This window comes from Rhea americana, unplaced genomic scaffold (assembly GCF_003343005.1).
Source record: "Rhea americana isolate MKP2758 unplaced genomic scaffold, rheAme1 scaffold_164, whole genome shotgun sequence".
Classification (NCBI taxonomy): domain Eukaryota; kingdom Metazoa; phylum Chordata; class Aves; order Rheiformes; family Rheidae; genus Rhea; species Rhea americana.
Genome location: NW_028185750.1, coordinates 9,272 through 33,187, shown reverse-complemented (window position 1 = coordinate 33,187; position 23,916 = coordinate 9,272). Strand labels below are relative to the sequence as shown.

The window sequence follows — 23,916 nt, the reverse complement described above, 5'->3', positions numbered from 1 at the left end:
TCCAGAGGAAATTACATGACCCAAATTTCCATGTTACATGGGAGTTTACGCTTAGAGATGAGTAACTGAGATAAGTAARTATCTCCTTAATGATTTGTTGGTAATTCTTTTCAGTAAAATTGGTTCTCCACCCAAGACTCCTGTAAGCCAGGCAGCAGCTACCTCAGCTGGCCCTCCTAATATTGGGACAGAAGTGAATTCTGTACCTCCAAAATCAAGCCCGTTTGTTCCGAGAGTACCTATCTATCCTCCACATTCTGATAATGTTCAATATTTCCAAGACCCCAGAACTCAGCTGTCCTACGAAGTTCCACAGTACCCACAGACCGGTGAGTAAGATAAGCACCGAGTAGTTCAAGTAAGCTCTGAGCATTCCTCTAGATAAATTTGAAATATAAACTATTTCTCAGCACAAATTCAAGTTTATGGCTYTTATTTAAGTGCTTAATATAATGCTAATTGGTTTCATCACTGAGTATAGGGTTATTCAAGCAAACTCTTGTGAGTATGTTCTAGCATTAGGTGGTTCCCAGACTCTCAAAACAAAAGGCAGAGATGTTCAGACAGCTGCCTCTGGGGGAACTAAATAATTAATTATTTAATAGTTAAATAATTATTTATAGACCTTTGGAATTGCTGAAATTCATTTTTTTCAGCAATATAGCCTTTTATTTTTAAAGGCAGCTATTTAACTTCATGTATAGAGAAGTAGTACTTAAAATGATTTCTTTTCAGTAAAATGTGTAGTTATAACATAGTACATTGGAAAATAGAATTTCTCTGCCATTACTCGCAATTGGGTCAAGTTGATAAAGGGTCAGCACTGCCTGTGCAGATATTGATAGGTGAAACTATGCATCCACAGAGAAATGACACGATTTGTAGAAATGTGTCACTTTACTCTCTGAAGGTATTTATCAACACTGTTTACAGTTCTAGAAGGTGGTGTAAAATTCTGGGTCATTTGTGACCACATTAAATATTCTTTTTTTCCAATTTTCAAGGATATTATCCACCACCTCCAACAGTACCAGCTGGTGTGGCTCCCTGTGTTCCTCGCTTTGTGAGGTCCAATAACGTTCCAGAATCCTCCCTCCCACCTGCTTCCGTGCCATATGCCGATCATTACAGTACGTTTCCCCCTCGAGATCGACTGAATTCTCCGTACCAACCTCCTCCTCCGCAGCCGTATGGACCAGTTCCTCCTGTCCCTTCTGGAATGTATGCTCCAGTTTACGACAGCAGGCGCATCTGGCGCCCACAGATGTACCCACGAGATGATATTATTAGGAGCAATTCCTTACCTCCTATGGATGTGATGCACTCATCTGTCTATCAGACATCATTACGTGAGAGATACAACTCTTTGGATGGGTATTACTCTGTGGCTTGCCAACCTCCAAATGAACAGAGGACTGTGCCTTTACCAAGAGTAAGTGAGAGAGGGAGGAAGGGAAGGTTGTAGGCTTGATTCTAAAGGTCGTAACTGGAAACTTGATAARTAATTAGCGTAGAGCTCTTCTGTTTAGTTGGGGTTATGGTAATCAAGAAATGTGACCTGGGCTTTTGTTTTGTTTCTAACCCTAACAAAATAGGCCTGTAGAACAGATTGTTAACATTCTGAATTAAGACTAGAGCTTCACTGTTTCCAATTCCAGTGCATGTTGCTTTCATTAACTCAACTCTTAAATGTATAATTATCCTACGAAAGGCCAACATCTTCTCCAAATCCATGTGAGATTCTTCCAGTGGTATCAGTGGAAGGTTACAGAGCTAAGGGAATATGGAGGTCCAAGTGTATATTCTGGCCCAAGCACTGAATCTCTTCTCCTGTCCTTACCCTTTTTTCACCCCTCCCAAATATTTACCATTTAAAATATGATAGGATATACAGTCTTATACTTACTATTTACTAGGAGCCTTGTGGTCACTTGAAGACCGGTTATGATGAGCAGTTAAGACGGAAGCCAGAGCAATGGGCACAATACCACACCCAGAAAACTCCTCTCGTATCCTCAACCCTTCCTATGGCAACACCATCTCCAACACCACCGTCTCCTCTCTTCAGTGTAGATTTCAGCACAGAGGTGGGAAGCCAAAGAACTCTTTTTATTTTCCCTTCCTGGTTCTGTAAGATGACACTTAGTGTTTCCACTAAGGATTTTCTGTCTGCCATCTATTTTTTATTAAAAAAATAAAAAAAGTTAATCTTCTAGCAAAAGGGGAGTGATATCTAATAAGGAATGCATTCARTCTGGTATTAAGCTGATGCTAGGCGTGATTTCCACTTCTGTTGACAGAAGGTTGAGAAGAAGTGATTTAACTTACCCTTGCTAAAGGATGTGTCATATTATTGAACTTGCATTGTGAACCTCCAGATCTTTATGTAGGAAACAGCTGTTTTCCATTAAGAACCACCTTCCCTTTTATACTCCTAATAGCATTATAACATGATGAATAGACTGAATCAACTGCAAATACTTCTCAAATCTCAGAGAATACATATTCCTCAAAAGGGGCAAAAAGGCATTGGCAGAATATTGTGTACCTACATGACAGTTCAATAAACAAGAACAGAAAATCAACAGCAGAAACTGAATATGTGCTTTTGAAGCAAAAAATAAGTCTTGTGACTGTATGTGTCTGTTTTATATACATCCTACAGAATGCGTGGAACAGGGGTTCATAAACTTGTCTTTGCTGTGACTTGACATCTTCCTTTTATAAAAGTGAGATTTTTGACATTATACAGTAATTATTTGGAATATTATACAGTATTATACAGTTTTGGTGTTATACAGTAATTATTTAGAAGAGTAGGTCTTCCATAGTAGGTGTAGCTGAAGTCCCTCATGAGTGTACTCAAGGTATGTCAGGATCATCCCATCTAAGTCCTACTTCTGTCAGCCGCTGGTTTCAATATTGAARGAAAAAATTCAGGACAACTTCTCCATTTAATCAGTCCAGGTACTTCTCTCAAGAAACTCACTGCTAACACAGTGGCACTGATTTCAACCTCCATTGTTGGCAGGGCAGGCAGCAAGTTTTAGTGGCAAAGCTTCCCATTCTTTGACAGCAGTCAACTGTACTTGTTTAAAATTTGACTGTGAATGCATTATGCACTTCCTGAGTCAAGTTTTGAACATTGATAGAACTTCTTGATTTGACTTTTGAGATGATTTTATTAGGTAGCAGCAAGTGTCTTTTATTTTGAGACTGAATTCCTTGTTTTTCATATTTACTACTTATTTTTCCATAGTTCTCGGAAAGTGTCAGTGATCTGAGTGGAACTAAATTTGAGGAAGATCATCTCTCCCACTATTCCCCTTGGTCTTGTGGCACTATTGGCTCTTGTATAAATGCTATTGACTCGGAGCCCAAGGATGTGATTGCCAACTCAAATGCTGTTCTGATGGTAGGGCTTTTCTGCCAGTTATCTCCTTAGTGTAATGATACTTATGCTGAAGTGTCTTCTGTTTGATTAAACAAGCCAACGTGAACTTTAATTTTGGTTGCCATGTACCTGCAGAGCATCTGTACAAACTATTTCCATAGAATATGGTCTTACTTGGGTAGCAGGCACATTCTCCTTTAATAAACAATTCAGTACAAATAAATTGGGGGTGGGAGGGAGAGCAGTTTATCACCCAACTTTCATGAAAGAATGGACTAATGTAAATACTTAAGAGATCAAGAAAACAGTATGAATCATGAAATACAAATTGGAGTGTAGGTTTTTTTTGGTTTTTGGTTTTGTTTTGTTTTTTGCATAAGCAAGCCTTCATGTTTTTTGGAGGCTTTCTGCTATATAGCATAGCAGATTACAGTCTATGCAACAAGTGTAAGCAAATTCATCCTGTGCCTGTTTAATACTGCCCCCTTCAAATATGGCAAAGGGTACTGAAGGACATAGAACTGTATTCATAAAGCATACTGGACCTTTTTCCAACTAGAAACACTAGCTTGAAAAAGCGAAGTTACTTCTTGTAACACTGCTTGTAGGTTTCTAATGGTCGGTTTGCCATTAAAGAGCAGTAGTTAAATCAGTGTCCCAGTTTGGTGCAGATCAGCAGCATTGTATTCAGTAATGATAATGAGAAAGTCATTGGCCATCTGAATAATCCAGCAAATCAGTCACACATCTTTTTCTGTCTCCAAAATCTAGGATTTGGACAGTGGGGATGTCAAACGGAGAGTACATTTATTTGAAACTCAGAGAAGGGCAAAGGAAGAAGATCCAATAATCCCATTTAGTGACGGACCGATCATCTCCAAGTGGGGTGCAATCTCCAGATCATCCCGCACTGGTTATCACACAACAGATCCTATTCAGGCCACTGCTTCCCAAGGAAGTGCTACTAAGCCCATCAGTGTATCAGGTATAAGTACAGGTTTCCTATTTTCAGTATAGCATACTTCACAAGAGCATTTGATCCTTCTTGTGGGTGTTTGCTAGTGATGAAGATGATGGAAAGAATTAAAATATCTGTATATTCCGCTTTATGAATAGAGGGAGAAAATGAATTGTATCTTTAATTTGTTACAGATTATGTTCCTTATGTCAATGCTGTTGATTCAAGGTGGAGTTCCTATGGCACAGATTCCGCTTCATCAGCACGTTACACAGAACGGTATGGACTTTATTTCCGTGTGTGTTTTTTCTTAAGCATTTCCTATAACTTGCTAATCTTAAATTCTGAATGTGGAAAAACATGTGAACCGCTTACTAGACCATCTTCATTTTAAAGCTAACAGGTTTTTTCTATCTAACATAAAGACTTGGAAAAACTGAGTTAAAACTTATGTAGTGTTTAATACCTAATGCAGCTATTAATACTCATTTATTAGCAAAGTTATGCTTGAGAGGCCTAATCAAAGAACTGAAGCTGGATATTGCCAAGCTCTAATGTCAAGATCTATGATCTTGAGTCAGTTCTCAATTTTTTTGCAGCATCTTCCACATATGTAAAATAAGGCTGGCTGGGTTATGTAGTGCCTTGGAGTATGGTGAACAATTATTCAATGATTTAGAGGGCTTGTTTTTAATTCCTGATTTCACCTGCATGATGTAGTATCTGCTTTCTCTTAAAGGGACAGATTCATAGTTACAGATTTGTCTGGTCACAGAAAGCATTCCAGCACTGGAGATCTGTTGAGTATTGAATTACAGCAGGTAAGATCAGTTACACCTGTGTAAACTTGTGTAAATTTCTTCTGATGAAGTGATTTTAAAGAAATAATCTCTGTGTAACTTAACAGAACTAACTAGTACAATTGACAAGATCATCAGTAAAAGTTACCTAGACATTAGTACTGCAAACACTTAGTATGATGCATAAGGACTGTTAATGTGACTTATTCCATTGACCTCAGTAAGGCTGTTTTGGGAAAGAGCAATGGGCCTGATAAATGTCAGCAAATCCAGAACAAAATAAATGCTGTATGTTAAACGAATGCACAGATGTACGTCTAGAGAGAGGACTGTTCTTTTTGTGAGCTGATTTCTTTTGCCATTTGACAATATATGGTTAAGTGTAGTTGTAGGTAACTGGTATGTTTCTTTCCATAGGCCAAAAGTAATTCATTATTACTTCAGAGAGAGGCGAATGCACTAGCCATGCAACAGAAGTGGAATTCTCTAGATGAAGGCAATCGCCTTAACTTAAATCTTTTAAGCAAGGAAATTGATTTGAGGAATGGTGAGGTAAAGAAAGGGGTGACTGGGATGAAAAATCTTTTGAGATTTTGGGGATGTTTGTGCACACAGACACACGCTCTTAGTTTTAACATTCTTGAATATTTATAATGCATTCTGTACAAGTTAAGTTGTTGCTGTGCTAAGTTACTTCTCTGAGATGAAGTACGTGCACCTGCTGTGATGCTGCTCCAATCCTCCATTTACAAAATGGCAAGAATGTGACCATCTTTCACACAATCCTTGCTCTCTGTTCTAGTGGTAGATATGTTAAATCCTCTGTCAACAGACTACAGAAACTGCCATTCCAATATTCATTTTTCTGTTTCAGTACTTTTAATGTAATCAGATTTTGCTGTGTATCCTATCTTGTCTATACCCAAAGTTCTATTTGTGTCTAACTAGCTGTTTTGTATCCTAGAAATGTTGTGCCCTAGTTATGTACCTTCTATTTTTGTTTTTAGTACTTGTGTTATATGCAGCTGGTTAAAAGCCTACTTGATACTTAATGTATTTAATTCTTTTTTTCAGACTGATTATAGTGAAGACTGTGGAGATACAAAGCCAGACCGAGACATTGAATTGGAGCTGTCAGCCCTTGATACAGATGAACCTGATGGGCAGAGTGAACAAATAGAAGTAAGTACAGCGAACTGTGTGTCTGAACAAGTCATTGAGTCCTCTCACTAGTTGTTCAACAATTTTTAGAGTTTGTCTTTGTAAATTAAGTTTGTTTATATTGATAGCAAAGGCTTTTGGTTTGGGTTTTATACTGACATTTTCTGGCACTTGTATTGTTTTAACACTAGGGGGTCTCATACTTCTACAGCTCAAAAACTGGCTGTCAGTATTTATTTAGTTTAAAAAAAATCCTACTRTGTTCCTTGTGATGACTTTCAGCTGTTTGCTTTTACTCTTGATAGCATTAAATAATGTGTGTGTGGCAGGGTAAATCTTTCCCTCCCTGCCTTTAGTGTTGAAACTATAAGAATAGTGTAAGAATGTTTTACGCTGAAGTTCACATTTAAACGTGATCATGTAATTAAATTTTGCGCTCACTTGATTTTTAATAGTCAAGTCATCTAAATTATTGTAACTCTTTTGTTTTCATTATTACTTCCCAGGCCTGAGATCAATTGTCTCTTTTTTATTTATATATATATATATATATTTATTTATTATATATATATATATATATATATATATATATATAAAATAAAAGTACACTTGAAAGAAATGTTCTTATCTTGAACACATTGCATAATACATTCCAGTACTGGCTTCTCTGCTTTTGTTTATTCAGTTTGTGGTATGTGGTGCAGTACTGTAGTATGAATACCTGTGATTTGTCATTACACTGCAGGGAAACATCTTCAACTTTGGTCTGCCTTTCTGTTCCTAATTTTTGAAACAGTTCACACGGTCTTTGCCACTTTAATGTCTTATCTTAGAACCTTTTTTCCCCCCCTCCACTGACCTGTATACTACTGTTGTCTTTCACTGCCATCTTTTAATAATTGGGTTCTCCTTTTTGATGCTGTTTGAAAAGGAATGTGAAGGGAATTTGGAAGCTATGTTCCCTGCCTCTCACCTAAACTATTGTGTCCCTCTCAAATTGTAACACAGAAACAGAACAGGGTGCCTAAGCTCCYTGGATTCTCTGGACTTTCTAACAGTTGCTCAGTGTGAAATCTAGATAAGATTTATGATCTCTTCCGGAATTTGCCTCTCCTTATCTTTATAATTGCAAAAGCTGGAGATGCTCAAAGCACTTCTGAAATGCCTGATGAAAATGGCATATATGCTGCTAGGGAGCTTCTTGAAAAAGTTCCAGTTGAATTTCAGTCATGTTTGGAATTCGTGGTTTATATCAGATTACTTTAAAAATTAAGTTAAAGATATCTGTGATAATATAATAGACAAAAGTAAAAAGTGATGAGCGTTTCTGTAGTAAAATGTGATACATTCCAGTGGTATGAAATTAAAAATGATTGAGGAGTCTTATGAAAAGAAAACTCCTGTTTCCATCAATTCTGTGTAGCGAAACATAATGGGAAAATCTAAAGTTGATAGTAGCAATGTTGATGGACTTTTTCTCCTCTTCTCCTGTAGGAGATTCTGGATATACAGCTAGGTATTAGTTCTCAAGATGATCAGCTGCTCAATGGAACAACTGTAGAGAATGGGCATCCGCTAAAGCAGCACCAGAAAGAATCTATGGAACAGAAGAGACAAAGTTTAGGTGAAGACCTTGTGATTCTGTGAGTGTTAGACAAAACAGCAGTGTCTGCCAGTGTTAGGCAAAACAGCAGCATCAGAATAGTTGAAGCACGATTTTTTTAAGGATGAACTACGTACCTACTCAGATTTGGATTAGACATCTGCATTGTGTATACATGATGAAGTGAGAAGGGATCATTAAGGAACGGAATTAGTTCACAAGTCACAGGACCATATCATTTTTCATGTGCATTGTTGTAATCTAATATATACTGAAACATGTCACAGCTGTTAAATACTTTTCACGTATTCAGTAAACGAAACGCAGAAGTATTTTTATAGTTATAGAAAATCAAGGAAAGTTTCAAAGGTTAAATGCCTGACTATTTGCACAGATCTCCATAGGTAATGTTGGTAATTTTGAAAAAATACACTGTTTTAGGTGTATGTAGTCTATAGTTACTAACRTATAATGCAGCCTTTGAAAATTGGGCAGGCTGCATTTAATGTCTTGAACATACTCTTCCATAGTAAGATGTTTTGCTTCTTGCTAAAAAGTAGTTTGTCATGTTTGTTTAATGCACACGATTCAGTTCCCGATACTTGCATATACGCTTGTTTAATATTTGTGTAACTTATTTTTCTCCTCAGGGAGGAGCAGAAAACAATCCTGCCCGTAACTTCTTGCTTCAGTCAGCCGATCACAACATCTGTTAGCAATGCAAGCTGCCTGCCCATCAGCACATCAGTCAGTGTTGGCAGCCTCATTTTGAAAACTGCTCACATTATGTCTGAGGATAAAAATGACTTTTTAAAGCCTGTTGCAAATGGCAGGATGGTTAACAGCTGAAAGGCATTCATCTTTCCAGCTTGTGACCACACCATGGAAGCATTTACACTAGCTTTTTATATATATAATATATATTATATAATGTATATTTTTTTTAAAAAATAATATTGGGGTCATGCATTTCCTGTGGACTCTTTGATACTTCAAGCCCCTCTCGCATTAGCATTCTGAAGAAAAAAAAAACTTACTTTATTAGGGTAAGGCGTTCATGTTCCACAAACGAATGGAATTTGGACACTGTTTTACCTAAGCTTAAAGCAGCTTTTTATGAGTTTGTAGCAATCCGGTGCGGTATCTGAGCCATTCTTGTTTAAAATGGCTTCTGTAGAAAACTAACAACTCAGTTATTTAAACTAGCAGGATCCTACAATGATACATCTAGTGAAAGGAAAACTAACTTATTTGTTTCTATTTTGTTTCATGAGAGAGGAACTTGTGTCTTGTTGCAGCTGCTTTTTCTTTAGTTGTGGAACTTTGCATGGAGTATTGTTTCCTGTTTGAAGACTGGGAGGTGGGGATTTGGACTTGAGACTTTTACAGGGTTAACACGCCATTAGCTTTGCACTGCTGCATTATTTGGAGGTCTGTGGTGCAGTGCTTTGCTGTAGCTTTTTATTTCCTTATTTTCCCCAATTTCTGCTTTAGTATTGTTGATAYACATACATACATAGGCTACTTGTCAAAGTAAAGTTATTAAAAGTAAACCAAGTGCCTAAGTCCTCCAGCTAACATACTAGGGATTGATTTCCCCAAGTTAGACATGAAACAACTTTAAACCATTTTGAGAGGTTACACACTAATGTAACAGCAATTTTGTTTTTTATATTAACAGTTTTCAATTTGCAGATTATAGAATCCAGATGACTTGGCAAAAAGTATCAGGTGCTCTTGGCTTTCCTTTGAAAACCCTGTATGTAGTGTTTGCACTGACTAACAAGGTGGTATTGCTGTTTTTTGTACTGTTTTGTTTTTAATTTAAATATTGGAAATCTAAGGCAGTTGTATTACCTTTGTTAAATGTTGTTAAAAATAATTTTGTATTCAGGTTTAATTTTGCTTGTTCAATGGCAACTTATTTTCAAAGACCTTGAAAATACAATAATATAGCATTATCTGACCTTCAGAGTATTGAAAAGTGTATGAATTTATGCCCTGTTAAGATGTGACTGAAAAATCATATTAGACATGTCAATGAAAAATAGATTTTCGTAAATATACACAAACCAGAGCCCTGGGCATATTTTTAGGAAGCTTAAAAATCCATCTTTTTTTAAGAAAGCAGGATTCTCCCTCCTGATTATTACTTTTTTTGTCCTATTCCTTTTCTTTGTGACAAGTTTTACATTTTTTTATGTTTTTATTAACTTCTGTGAAGTTGTTTACTCTGAAAATTGTACTGGAATATTTTAAGCCAAGCTGATCTTTCACCAGGTGTACTGCATGTAAGGGCTTTTCCTGCTAGCAAAATGCTTAAAGAGGATCATGTTACTGGTCGTCTGAGTTGTTATTTTACAAAATCACAGCTATGTGGTCGGGTAAGATTTTGATAACTGTTTTGTGCACGTTTCTGAGGGGTGGGGGTTGGCATTTCCCTGAGGGTTTCTGATTAGACTAAGTAAATATTGGTGTTTGATATCTCTCCTAAAGAAACCTGTCCATGAAATAATTATGTTGTAAATATACCTGAAAATCCAAGGGTTAGTTTTGATATTCTGATGTCAGTATGGAAGATCTTACACATCTATTTAATGCTCAAATGTAAAGGAATGTATGTAGAAGAACAGTCAAGTAGTCTTTTCCTAGTTTCCTTTGGCTGTTGCTGTACCTTCCTATATAGCCAGTGCCACCTCATAGCTAGGATTAGACTGGTATGTTGTTTCACTTGCAACTCTCAAAGTGAACAGATACAAGAACCAGACCACCTTTGTCACCTTAACTTATTTCCTGTTGATGTTAACTTTAACTTAGAATGTTAGACATAAATATGATTGTTGTATATTTTATACCTAGACCATTCTGTAAATATGAATTTATATTACTTTTGAAATGCTTCTGAGATAATATTATTTGCTGTACAATGTAATTCCAAAATAGATATGCAAACAAGTATGTCTCTTTCACGGATATTTAAACCAGTGAGATCTTCCATGTTGAAGGTGATGTAATTTTTTTAAAAAGATTTTTAAATTTTAAATTGCTATTTTGTTACAAAAATAGAGAAAATATAAAAGTTTGAGAAGTCCTTATTTGCCCTCAGGGAAAGAGCCCTCTGTGCACCAGAACTCCACAGAACATCTTCAGCATGATCTGAGGGTGAATATATACTACATAAATTGATTGTGTATTTACCTTAACTTTTTAATTTTAAAATTGCAGTTTTAAAAACTTGGTTGTGCTCTGCTGGAGGGGGGATTGGGATAAGCTGCTTACACACATTTGCCTGTTTGTCCAGTGAAATTACATAAGCCTAACATATTCCTGCCAACCTTATTGGCGTATTTAAGAACAAACGTATTTATATACTCTTGTCTGCAGCAGGAGGTCCCATGATTATAACAGTTCACTAGGATGACCATACACTTCATATGGAAAGTTGGCTCTTAGATGAGGCTAGGGTTTTTTTGTTGTTATTGAATTTTTAATATATAGAATGACAGGCAAAAGAATTATTTAGGGGATTTAATAGCATGCCAGCTTTGTCTTACAGTTTTAACACTGATTGTGTGATTTTTTTTTATTATTATTTTATTTTTTTTGCCATGAAACTATGCCCTCCGGTGCCCTGAGAAGTAGAAGCTACAGGTGGGAACCTAATTCTGGCTTTCTTTGAAGTTTCATCCCTTGACCCTAAACGAGCAAGTATGTATTCATTTATCTAGTTGCAAATCAGGTGCCTTTGGGCTATGGAAGGGCTTACTTTCTGACACTGACATAGTGACTAATCTTCATGCATAATAGCAGTGATTCCCAGTGATTTTTTGGGCTAATTTACTTTGCTGTCAGAAAAAGGCCCATAGCAGATTGGGGAGAAGAGATTGGCTCTTTAGCTTTGCTTGGGCAAGCATTTTGGATTGTTTATTTTTATTTTTCCCCCACTAGGGGTACAGCAGGGATTTCACATGCAAGAGATACAGGAATTATTAGTATCTAAGTTAATTGTGTTGCCTCACTACCTGGATTCATTCCTTGTTTTGCCTCATTTCCTACATAGGTCTTAATAGAGACTAATGCTTGTGCTGGGAGAATGCTTGTGTGAGAAAGTAACTATCTGTACAATCTTAACATATAATTTATAGCAGAGTGATTACCCTGCTACTGATATTTCGTTCCTGTAAACAGGTGACAAGAGATGAATCTTACTGTTTATGCAGATTTTGCATTGTAGAATGTATACTAGACCCTTCAAAGGAAAGGTTAGACTCTTTGCAAAGCAAACTGGCGTTGGTTCTTGGTAGTCTAGTGCAGGGACACTAAGTTTGACACTTAAAGGCAGTTGTATGCAGCTGATTGTGTTAAATAAGCTCTTACTTGCTCTTTGTAGAAATCTAATTTGGAAGGTTTTAGTGCTTTGATAACACGACTGAAATTTTAATTTATCCTGTACTCAAGAGCTGAATGCTGTTCTTGTATAATAGTGTACTAGGCTGGATGAGGTACAAAATAAATAATGCACAGTGGTCAGAAAGAGCTGAGGAAGAAATGCTTAAAAATAACTTTTATCTAAACTCAGAATAGTTTCAAACATTGCTTTTGTTTTGCTTTTTTTTTAAAGCACAATTTGTCAAGTTGTACCTGTTGCTGTATGTGAACACTGTATGCCAGCAGCTCCTTGATTATATTTGTGAACAGATTTTTCATTATTACTAGACTGTTACTAAAGGAAGATGTTGAATTTGTAACAAAATGAGAAATGATTCAATTTATCTATACTATGTAAAAATCCATTCTTTGTAGTTTAATCCCTTTTGTTAGGAAATTCCCTCTTATTGAGGGACCTCTTCTGCAAGCAGAACACAATAAATGTGCTTTTTAAATGACCCAATTTTTCCAGTATAAATGAACAGCTGACTTTGGCAGTAGTTGTTACTGTGTATCTCTTTGCTGGCAAGGGAGCACAAGAAAAAAGAAAGTGTCAGTGACCTAAAATGAATCCGAAGGATCAAAATTCCCCATACCCAAATATAAAACTGTACCCCGTTATTTGAGGGAAAAAAAGTTTATGGAAGCTTTTAATCAAGAGTCTGCTGTAAAAGTTGAAATAAATCACAGCCTGGCTGCATTTATTACTGCCAAAAGCCAAGGTCATTTGCACATAGCCCATCAGTTTCTCCAGAGTAGATCTCAGTTAATCCAAGGCATGGAAATGCATGCATTTTCTTAGCTGGGCAAACAAGTACATTTTACGGTAGTTGTGATACAACACATGTGGCTTTTATTTGTACTGCACATACCCACTGTACAGCCACTCAGAAGTATTGTGGTTAGCTTGCAGCATCTGCTGTCCGCATTTATACTGTTTACTGCGTATTCTTTTCCCTGGAAGTTTTAAAGAAAATTTTTTTTCTTGTTGCATTGATTACATTTTATAAATTTGCTTAGCTGGAAAGTTTGGGAAAAGAGGCCTGTTTGTCAATTGTACAACCGATTGTGAAGCTCTAGTGTGAATATTTTTACGTCTGTATTAGACATTTTCTTTGCAAATCTATTGTTCGATTGAAATGTAAATGAAATAAAAGATGGTGTACACCCATCATGTATAAAGCAGGCACCATCGCTACGATGGATTTAATGCTCATTTTTATGGCGCATTCTCAGCTTCTATTTAAAACTATAATTTAAAAAAAAATCTGTAAAATGAAAGGGGGGAATATATGGGGGAATAAATTCTATTCCGTTTATTTCGGTTTTGGATTCCCAGGTCGTGATGTTTCCCTTTGTGTTAGACGTAGGCGGCCGGGCCGGGGCGGGCGCCGTGTGGCGACGCCGCCCCGCGGGTGAATACTGTGCGTGTTTGCTGTAGCACTGAAGTGAAGAGGTATTAGCTTTTTTTGGCTGGTCACAGAGTAGAGCATCATGGTTTTTCAGTGTTTGAGAGAATCGATGGAAGAAGTTTGCAGTATTTGACATGTATTTGCATGCACGAATAAAATTATTTGTCCACCTTAACCGCCTGTGGTGCGTTCAACCCTCTCCGCCGCCAACGGCTGCCCGCGGCTGCCGGGGGGAACCATTCGTGGGGAGGGGGAGGAGCTAGCAGCGGGGCTGGGTTGTTGGTTCAGTGGCCGGGGGGAGGGCTACGCACACGTGCCCCCCACCCCCYCGCCGTGGTTGCGCCCGCAGCGCCGCGCGGTGGCGCCCGCGGCCGGCGCCATTTCGCGACGGTGAGTGGARGGGGGCGGGGCGGGAGCTTCCTGCGGGCTGCGCCCTCCCTTCCCGCCCTGCCCTGCGCGGCGGCCCGGAAGGCGGCGGCGGCGGGCGGGTGAGTAGCGGGGCGGGAGCGGCGGCCGGGGACGGGGCCGGGATGGGGCGGGCGGGAGGCGCCTCAGCGCCGCGGCCCAGCTCCGGGGGCGCTGGGCGGTGTCGGCGGCCGGCCGGTACCGGCGGGGGGGCSCCTGAGCGGCCGTCTGCGCTGGTCGCTGCGCGTTTTCTGCCGGCCTGGGCCGTGTGGCAGCGGGTTGTGACGGGAGGTGTCTCCGGTACGTGAAATCACGGCGCCCTGCAGCGCTCTGAGACGTAGCCTCGGTAATCCCGTGCCGCTGCCTGTTACCCCGAGCCATCTGGCTGTCCCCTCGATAATCCGAGTAATCTGCTTTCCACTCCTGCTAATGGTTGGCAGAAAAAAACGGGGAAGTCCTGCTTTATCCTCAGGGTGCTCTGCGTGCCTCTGTGAAATGCGTGTTAACGGGGCTTGTAGGCTCCTGCAGGGTTTAAGTGCGAGCCCAAATCAGCTGGCGGTCATCTTACTTTTTTTTCTTTTTCATTTCAAATACTTTTTTTTTTTTCTGGACCCTTTAGAGGTAGTTTATGGATTGCAGGTGAAGAGCCACATATCTGACCTTAGYGGTACTCCTTTTCTACAGCCTCCCTTACCTCAAGAAGGGAAAATAATTCTCACCCTGATGAGGCTGATGAACATGTGAGATCTGCTCTTCCAGAGGATTGTGGTGGAAGGAGCCGGTGGAGAGAGATCCCCGAACCCTTTAAGGGCTTCTGTGGTTGTTCGGCTTTTCATCACTGGGAAACATTGGACGTTTCTGCTCTCCTGATGCGAGAGGCTTTTAAAGTCTGTAAGTGCTGATACTGCCGATTACCTTCAGAGCATGCACTGGGACTCGGTTGCTGTCGGTCTGTTTCACAGATGATACTTGAATAAGGAAAATACATAGGGCAGAAGCGAGCATCTTGTGATTAGTTTATTGGTRTGTCAGTGTCTAACTTGCGATGTTGTCCACGCAAATACTGCTGATTTCTGTGAAGATGTCCGACGTAGGCCGTAGACAGATGAAAGGAACATAGATGTAAAGTTCTTTCTTTTCATATGTTGTTTCTAAGCCTGCAGGTGATATTCATTAAATTGTAGCAATGTCTGTATGAAGCATTCATATGCTGTGTCTCAGTATTTGAAGGTGTTTTCTGTGTTTGAGCGTGATCTTTTATTAAAAACAGCAAACAGCTGCACTTCTTTTAACTTCTTTTCTCTTGCATGTGTTTTATTTTTTAAATGTGCAAACAGAGTTTTCACAATAGCTTTTGTGAGAACCTCTGACAATTTTGAAGTTGGCTATAATCTGATTTTTTTTCTTCCAGGTTTTGTTAGAAGCTTATTTCTGAAAGAATAAAAAGGAATAAAGGTCAGAACATTTTAATTTAATTGATTGCATTGATTGTTGTTAAAATAATGCAAATAATACTGGAAACTGAAATTTACATAACTGGGGAAGTCAGCCTGGCAGAGTGGTGTGAGAGAGGCTGCTGAGACTTTTGAATTGTTGTTTGGAAAACTCATTCCCGGTGGAAAAAAATATTTCCATGTATGCTAAAGTGTATTTTAGTGCAGAAACAACTTTTATAGTGGTGAGTTTTTCAGTAGTGAACCTTAAAACAGAATTTTATTTGTACAGTTCTTAGTTTCTTAACCTAAGTATATTTGAARGTACAACTAAACAACAGTGTGGATGGTCAATTTCTTTGAGAATTAATGTTTGATAATGGACCATAAACTGTTCTTCTGTAGCCAAAAAAAAAAAAAAAAAAGCTCTCGTGAAATAAAGGACTAACTATCACCACACATTTAAAATTGTGTCACTTGTCGCATATATGAAGAAGAGAGACATTGTCTGTTTTGTTAATTTATTTTTTTAGAACACMATGACTACTTTAGATGATAAACTGCTTGGTGAGAAGCTCCAGTATTATTACAGCAGTAGTGAGGGTGAGGATGAAGACAGTGAGAAAGAAGACAAAGATGGGGAGAGCATCCTTCCTGAAAGTGTTGGAGAAGTAGAGCTTAGCAGTGATGGCAGTGCCATCAATACAGGTACTGTCAGGTCAAATTAATTGTTCTAAAAATATGTTATTTGTTGTAATATTCATGTTGTTTTCTATAATCTCTTTTTTTGTAATAAACATCCTATTTTCATCTATATTTGAGCCAGAGATTAATCATTTCTTGGCTGTAGTCTAACCTTATTTTTAAAATCCTGTTCTTTGTTTGACTTCTCTGAGGGATTTCAGCTCTGCATCTGAAAGAGTTAGCTTTGCGTACTAAACAGATTCAGTGGAGCTGGGACACAGCTGACAAACTATAAAAATCTTTYCTGTAAGCCAGACAGTTAACTACCAACAGTCCTAATGTAACAGATGTAGGTGCTGAAAGAGTAGGAGTTGACAGAAGGTGGCCAGATGGCATTTTCTGTTGCGATAGTTAGAGTCGCAGTACTGGACTATATGGACCGTTAGTGTGATCTAGAGGGCATCTCTTAAGTTTTTATGACATGATGACCATCTGTATATTATGGTTTCTCTAAGAGTGATGAAAAATCTTCCTGCATGTGTTCCATCTTTTACTTGGGAAGAGTTATAGTACTATAACTGGCACATCTTAAGAGGACTTGAAAAAGTAACTCTTTCTACTGGGCCCCAGCAGCAAGGTAATAGCAAGGTGAAATCTGTAAGAACCATCATAGAATTAATTTCTGTACAGGAGCATAGACAAACTTAATTCACAGATGATTCCTCATCATATGATTTTGTTCTTATGAAAAGTCATGCTAGCAACAGGGGAGTTCTTGCTTGCCAGTGGTTCTATTTCTAGAGCACAAATCTTTAGAACAGCCGTTGGGACATATATGAGAGTAGCCCAGTTAGATAAGCTTTAATTTTACACAGACAAGAAAACAGATAGTAGTTCAAGGACTTTTAAATGCCAAGTTATTCCTTTTTGTTTTGTTTTGCTACAACATTTTGTACAGYACACAAAAAGTTTATGAGGAGGCCAGTGTTTTACTGATGACTAACATTTTAAACAGCAGATATAATTTTGTTACTCTTTTGTACTAAGTACCTGTGTATTTCATTTCAGGTCCAAARGGAGTCATCAATGATTGGCGAAGATTTAAACAATTGGAGACAGAACAGCGACAGGAGCAGCGCAGAGAAATGGAACGACTCATAAAAAAGTTATCTATGACATGTAGATCTCACTTGGATGAAGAAGCTGATAAGCAGAAGCAGAAGGAGCTTCAGGAAAAAATAAATGGAAAGGTAACATGGCACAAAGATGCCACTTGAATGTTTAACATTTTTTTGTTTCGTGATTTGCATATGTGAAGTATGATTTGCATGCATATGGAGATAGGAATCCTTGTTCTGTCAGGAGATAATATATTATCTTTTTCGAGTGAATGGGAACATAGTATAAGAGGTACATTATTTGCTAAGTGTTGTCAAGTTTAATTATTTCACATCTGAGTGATGTTTTAGGGACACTATGTTTGCCCATATTAAGAGATGCCTGATTACTGAAGAAGTCCAAATACTTTTCCTATATCTCTCATATCTCTATCAAGTAAGTCAAACTTCTGGAAGTTACACAGCAAACCTCTCAGATTATGGTTGCATGAAACATGAATTCAGGAGTCCTTACTGATTTCAGTATGTAGTAAGTAGATGTTGAGAATTTAGCTTTGCTGTCAGAATGACTTTACACTCCAGAGAGATTGTTGGAAACAGTGAAAGATTTTAATCACCTTGACTATATAACTAACTCTTACAGTTCTAGTCAGAAGTTGTGAATTTGGCACATGATRTACCTTGTTTTCAGATGGCAAAAGTTGGCCACACTGTCCTGTAACTTGAGTGAAGCAGGTGAACAGATATGAAATGCATAAAATCCCGTTAACTTTAGTTCTACAGACAATATTGTGCGTTTGTTTTGCCAAAAAATTGATTAATGAGAAATTAAATGAAAAAGTTGATGTAAAACAAGCTAGCTGTTTGACAGTTTGGGCTTACATCAGGCACAGTATCCAAACCAATGCTGATAGCTTAGTGAAATCACACAGCCACCATTAACCTGGATTAAAGTGAGAGTACTTGCGTTATTAGTGCAGCCTGTAGAAACTAGAATACCCAGGGCTGAAATCACGGTTCCCACTGGATTTGGTTTGTGATTGGATCAAAATGGAATGTAATATATAGAGGGTGCTCCAGCCTTCATGGGCTGTACTTTTCTGTTATTAAAGATGAGTGACCCACATTAATCCTCTTGATTTAAATTCTGATTATGTAAGTGACCCATACAGCAATGCAGATCTTTTCTTTTCTTTCCTTTTCTTTTCTTTATCACGTATCTTTGTATGCATTTTTAGATGACATTGCAAGAATATAACATGATTCACAATGATGAAGATGATGAGGAATTTTTACAGCGATACAGGAAACAGCGAATGGAAGAGATGAGACAGCAGTTATACAGTGGGCAGCAATTTAAACAGGTTTTTGAGATTACCAGTGGGGAAGCATTTTTGGACACGGTTGATAAAGAACATAAGAGCACACTGATCATGATCCATATTTATGAAGATGATATCCCTGGTACTGAGTCTCTGAACGGCTGTATGATCTGCCTGGCTGCTGAGTATCCAACAGTTAAATTTTGCCGAGTAAAAAGTTCGCTCATTGGTGCCAGCACTCGCTTTACTAATAACGCTCTGCCAGCTTTGCTGATCTATAAGGCAGGTGAGCTCATTGGCAATTTTGTGCGAATCACTGACCAGCTTGGGGAAGATTTTTTTGCTGTAGATCTGGAAGCTTTTTTGCAGGAGTGTGGTCTGCTTCCAGAAAAAGACCTAGTGCTTCTGACTTCTATACGTAATCCATCTGCGTGTTACAGTGAAGACAGCGATCTGGAAATAGACTGAATCAATTATACCAAGGGGCCAGTAGGTTTAGCAGTACTGTGGGTTGCTCTTGTGTTAGAGATTGTTCTCTCTTTTTCTTTGTGTTGATATGTTATTCTTCTCCTCCATGCACTTTGACTTTTGCTCATTAAAACTTTGTTAAGGATAACGTAAGGCATTCCTAACATTTTCCTAAATTAATTTAATAAAGTGTGCACTAAAACTGTCTAGCTTTTATGCAATTCAAATGTATTTTACTAAATGTGAAGTTATAATTCAGCAAATGTAGTGAATTGTGTATTATGTTGTCCTCTCCATTCTCCAGATCCCTAGATTTTTCTAAGCATTTTTATCTCAGATTGGCTATGTRTGGTCAGTCTCCTTAAGGTTTAGTGAAGCAGCATATGTGAATACCAGTTGAGATCAAGATGTGGTACCTACTGACTAAGACAAGAATTAAGACCACAAATTTAGTAGTTCTTAAGCATTCAAGCTTAACTACTTGCTGAACTACTGCCAGTAAGTTAAGAGTACAAGATCCCATCTTCCATTCCTTGATTTTGTAGACYCCTTCTTGGCAGCACTGTTATAGCTGTTGTTATTGTTCATTTCTCACTTACAAATAACCAGAGCTCCTGACATCCTGAAAATTACTTTTTGGTTGGAGAGTTTTTGTCTTTCCTTTGTCTTGCCCAAGACTTAAATRAGGAAAATCTTTCTTCAGTTACAGTTCTTAATACATTCTTGGGCTTTTAAAATACCCACCCTTAGAGTTCGTAGTACGTACCCAAACAGAAAATTATTTTTGCTTCTTAAGAGGGGGAGACCATCTCTAAAAGCAGTCTGTAAAGAGCTCTAACGTGTGTGCTGAATAGCATCAAGGAGAATTTTGTTGGCAAACTGGTGAATTGGGACCTGATAGCATCAGAATATCACATATTTGTAATATTCTCTAAAACTATTAAGTCAGTGCTAAAATTCATTTTTGTCTGCCTTCATATTATCTGCTTCAGGTGAGTTGAGATGTATTTTGAATATTAATAACCTCCTGGACCTGACAGATAACTGAAAGGCTTTGTGGGGAATCAGCCTTGAGCCAGTAAATAGACTGGATCACTAATACAGGAGTTCAGTAGCGGGCCCCTTTTTTCACAGCTGATGCCTTGTTTGAAGCTCGGTATCTAGTTCCTGCACAGAATATTCATCTGGATCAAAAATGTCATTATCCTGTTTTTCTCTGGTGCCAGCTCTTTGGGAGTCTATTTTTGTGCAGTACATCAGTGGAGTTCACTAAACACAGAAAAAAATCTTGTAGGGTGGGAGTGAAACCTCTGAGGAGATCTTGCAGTTTTTTCCTCTGTCTTTTGTTACAAAGAACAAAAGCCGTTTTAAAAGCATCCCCACTGCTGTTTTAGTTGCCCAGCAACCTGGGTCCAAAAGTTCTCATCTTTCCCCAAAACAGGGTGGCTCCCACTTCAGGAAACAGAAAAAAGGCATGTAGCATTGGCTGAGCCCGTTTGTTTCTTCATGATCATGGCTGCTGAATGCTACAGCTGTAAATTATGCTTCCCTCCTGCAGCATCTTTGTCATAATCATTTGTCATTGATCGCACCTTTGTTAAAGCGTTTTTGTTTGTGCTCTACTTACTTCATAAATCAGATCATAGTATAGGGAAGTAAGTTTCAGGATTCCTAATATATTATAGTTCCCTCTGCTTCCACCAAATCTTGTACTACACCGATGTAAGATATCCTGAGTAGCATTAGAAACCATTAGCAATTTATAGTGAATATGTACATTAAAACCTACGATGATGCTGAGCGAGACAAAGGCTTTACAGGTCAGATTATGGTGTGGCTGATTTAGAGTACCTAGCACAAATGAGCATGTGGAATATATGCACTTCATACTTAGCTATTACCGAGTTCTGTCTCTTACATATTTAAACTGTTAATACAACATGTTTACTTTCTCTTGCATTACTTACTTTGCTTGCTATTTTTTAATTTTGAGAAACTATAGACTATAGTTACCTAAATATGTTACCCAATTTAATGTCATGTCTAATGATTAAACTTAATTGCAAGTTTTGTGTAAGGCACTTGGGAACACTGGGAAGAAATGGAAATGTCTATGTAAGCATTAGATTCATAGTAAGACTATATCTTAGGATAGAAAAGGAAGAGTTGCCTYTAATTATATCTATTTGAACTGTGTTTTAAAAAGTAGTATAAGCATGAAGGTAACTTGTAATTAAAAATTATTGTATTGACACAAGTTGTAGCTATTTTAAGGAAACTGGAAGAAAACCAGACTTTAAATGTTCTAAGAGATTATTTCTTTCCATCTCAGAATTGCAGAAAAGAGCATGAAAGTTAAATGAAATTAAATCATTGAGCATGGGTATCAGCATTTTTAAGGGAAAAAAAATCAAAGTAGCTGTAATTCATATTCAGGCTGAGGTACAGTGTAGTCTGCTGTGCAGACAGGGTGCATATTAGCATCATAATAAAACCTGACTTGGAGGAGGGCGAGTGGGGAGAGCTGACTGCTTGAATTGCTTTGAAGTTTTATGTCTATAAAGTGCTTTTTTCCCTGCATGGTTGCAAAGCTGTAATAGAATCAAAACCTCTCCTGCTGCTCTGTGTCATCTGTGTCAGGTGGCCTGCAGCAAGGTGACCCCCTGGTTATTAATATATGATGCTAAGGTGTACAGTAGATGTTTGACAGGGCCAATAGCCAAAAAAAATAAAGGAGGGGGGAGGGAAGAACATCCAAATTCAATTAATCATTGATCTGGAAGAACATAATAAGCAGAAGGGAGAGAAGGTAGAGCGAAGATGTGTTACGATGCTGTTTCTCTCAACACAGCACAGAYGCGAGGAGTTGTTGCAGGTCTGCCGTGGCGAAGCATCACTGCCCATGCTGGGCAGAGCTGCTGTTGCTTTTGTCTGTGAGTGAAGTTAAATTCTTCCAAACTGACCAACTAGTAATTGTGCCCTAAGGAAAAGCAGAATTCTTAACGTGCATTAAAAAATACAATAAAAATAATTTTAGGATAAGTTAGTTATGAGTTTGTTAGTGTCTGATCCCTACTCAGTCAGTACAAATGAAAACTACAACTCTTAGTAAGGTTGTGTCTGTACATGTGGTGGTCAAAGGGCTAAAGTCTGCTTTATTTGTCTAATTTAAGRTGTAGTCTGATGAGTGGATTATGAATTAGGTTATATCTATAATGTGTATGAGGACTGAAATKAAATTGTATGAACACCTGCATAAAATAAAACTGTTCTGAAACATCCAGCTTGGCACAGAGAGAGTTGGGTTTTCAGTTCGATTCAGGTGTCTTCCCCAAAGCTGTTTTATTCTGTTGCTGTCAAAATGTCATTTAAACTGATGCATTCCGAAATGGCTTGGTTTTGAATAAAGGTTGCTTTTCAGTTTTGTGAAAGATGTTTCTTCTAGCTTTTCTGGCACGGAGGCTTCCCTAGCACCTGACACTGCTCTTCGCAGAACCCCGCTGGCCTGCGGTAGCGCTTGCTCGGTCCTGTGAAGGGCTCTGCTACGGCAGCAGCCGTCAATCGCGATTACTGAAGTGTCTTGTGTGCTCAAATATTTTGTCCCTAGTGCCGGACCTTACACTGACTCGACCTGGAAGCGTTCTGCATGCTGGCAGGCAGGAGCTGAAGCTCGGAAAGGTGATTTGCCTGGACTTTTTCCCTRGTGGTTAAGCAGCAGCTCACGGAGCTTCCCCAGAAGGGGTTTCTGTCTGCTGGGAAGCCCCAGCCTTGGTTGGGTGGTTGCGGCAGCCTTGGCTTGGTGGTGCAGCAGTGGAGCCCGCCCTGCTTTCTCCTGCACGTGGATCTACCAGGGTCCCAGGCAGCAAACGGTAAGAAGGAGCACCCAGAGGCAGCGCTGGGGTCTGAAGCTGGACCAGTATCAGYATGCGAGTTCCTGTGCCTCAGTGTCTCAGCTGTTCCTTGTCCCACTCCCTCCCGGGCGACAGTGAGACCGGCAGGCACATGCTGACACTGGTCTGAGATACAAACAGCGCTTGTGAAAAGCCAGGGCAGCCCGCAGGCTTGGTGCAAAGCTACCCTGGAGTCAGCCGCCTTTTCCCGTTCTGTGCAGAGCTATGCAAGGACTGTTCAGGTTTAGCTGTATTGCTGATGCATTTCTGCCCAGGTCTAAAGGCTACAAACTGAGGCAGACTTCTTAAATCCAGTAGTTCCAACAGGACAMGGGAGCTTAAAAAGAGCAGCTGCTCCTGGAAAATAAGGAGGATGGGCAGACGGTATTAGATTTTAATGCTTTAAGTCATTTACACTAATTTGTGTATCTAAAATACAACAATGACTTAATGCAGAAGAGCCTAATTAAGATGTGAACAAGATTTCTTCCTGCTGAGATGTTAGAAGGAAACAAYCTGACTCGTCAGATGTTCCATGTGACAGGGTCTCTCATCAAAGACAGCCCCAGCTTGGCCATTTGGGTAAGTTCAGGAGATCTTCCTGGTTCCTTCTGCATGTCAGACCCTTCCCCCTTACTGCTGGCAGGTAACAGCGCCCTGCGTGTTCAGCCCTGCGGGTGGCCTTGGCCGCGGCCTGGTGGGACTTGCGGGACGCACCCTGCTCATCAAGAAGATGCTCGTACTAAATCTGAGTCGTCTCTGTGTCTGATTCTCATCTGCAAGAAACACTATAAACAGGAGTTGAAAGAACGCTTGTCAGGTAGGATCCACTGCTTTTAG

General features: G+C 38.9%; 1 protein-coding gene across 8 annotated transcripts in view; it reads left to right on the top strand.

Annotated features, from left to right (window-relative positions):
- Positions 1 to 22,617, top strand: part of RC3H2 (ring finger and CCCH-type domains 2) — a 38,356-nt gene extending 15,739 nt beyond the window's left edge. For 2 of the 8 annotated variants that reach the window (XM_085300425.1, XM_085300429.1), the window contains 11 exons: positions 115 to 329; positions 1,005 to 1,432; positions 1,917 to 2,087; positions 3,260 to 3,415; positions 4,166 to 4,379; positions 4,547 to 4,631; positions 5,092 to 5,173; positions 5,570 to 5,704; positions 6,227 to 6,334; positions 7,808 to 7,956; positions 8,567 to 13,931. In XM_085300425.1, the coding sequence (XP_085156551.1) occupies positions 115 to 329; positions 1,005 to 1,432; positions 1,917 to 2,087; positions 3,260 to 3,415; positions 4,166 to 4,379; positions 4,547 to 4,631; positions 5,092 to 5,173; positions 5,570 to 5,704; positions 6,227 to 6,334; positions 7,808 to 7,956; positions 8,567 to 8,765 (1,942 nt within the window). In that variant the 3' untranslated portion in view covers positions 8,766 to 13,931. Of the gene's footprint in view, positions 1 to 114; positions 330 to 1,004; positions 1,433 to 1,916; positions 2,088 to 3,259; positions 3,416 to 4,165; positions 4,380 to 4,546; positions 4,632 to 5,091; positions 5,174 to 5,569; positions 5,705 to 6,226; positions 6,335 to 7,807; positions 7,957 to 8,566; positions 13,932 to 14,206; positions 14,245 to 14,407; positions 14,462 to 14,780; positions 15,053 to 15,572; positions 15,617 to 16,127; positions 16,303 to 17,346; positions 17,529 to 18,634 lie in introns of those variants that run through there. The other 6 variants (XM_085300433.1, XM_085300427.1, XM_085300426.1 and 3 more) reach the window with 6 other exon arrangements.
- The last annotated feature ends 1,299 nt before the right edge of the window (positions 22,618 to 23,916 follow it).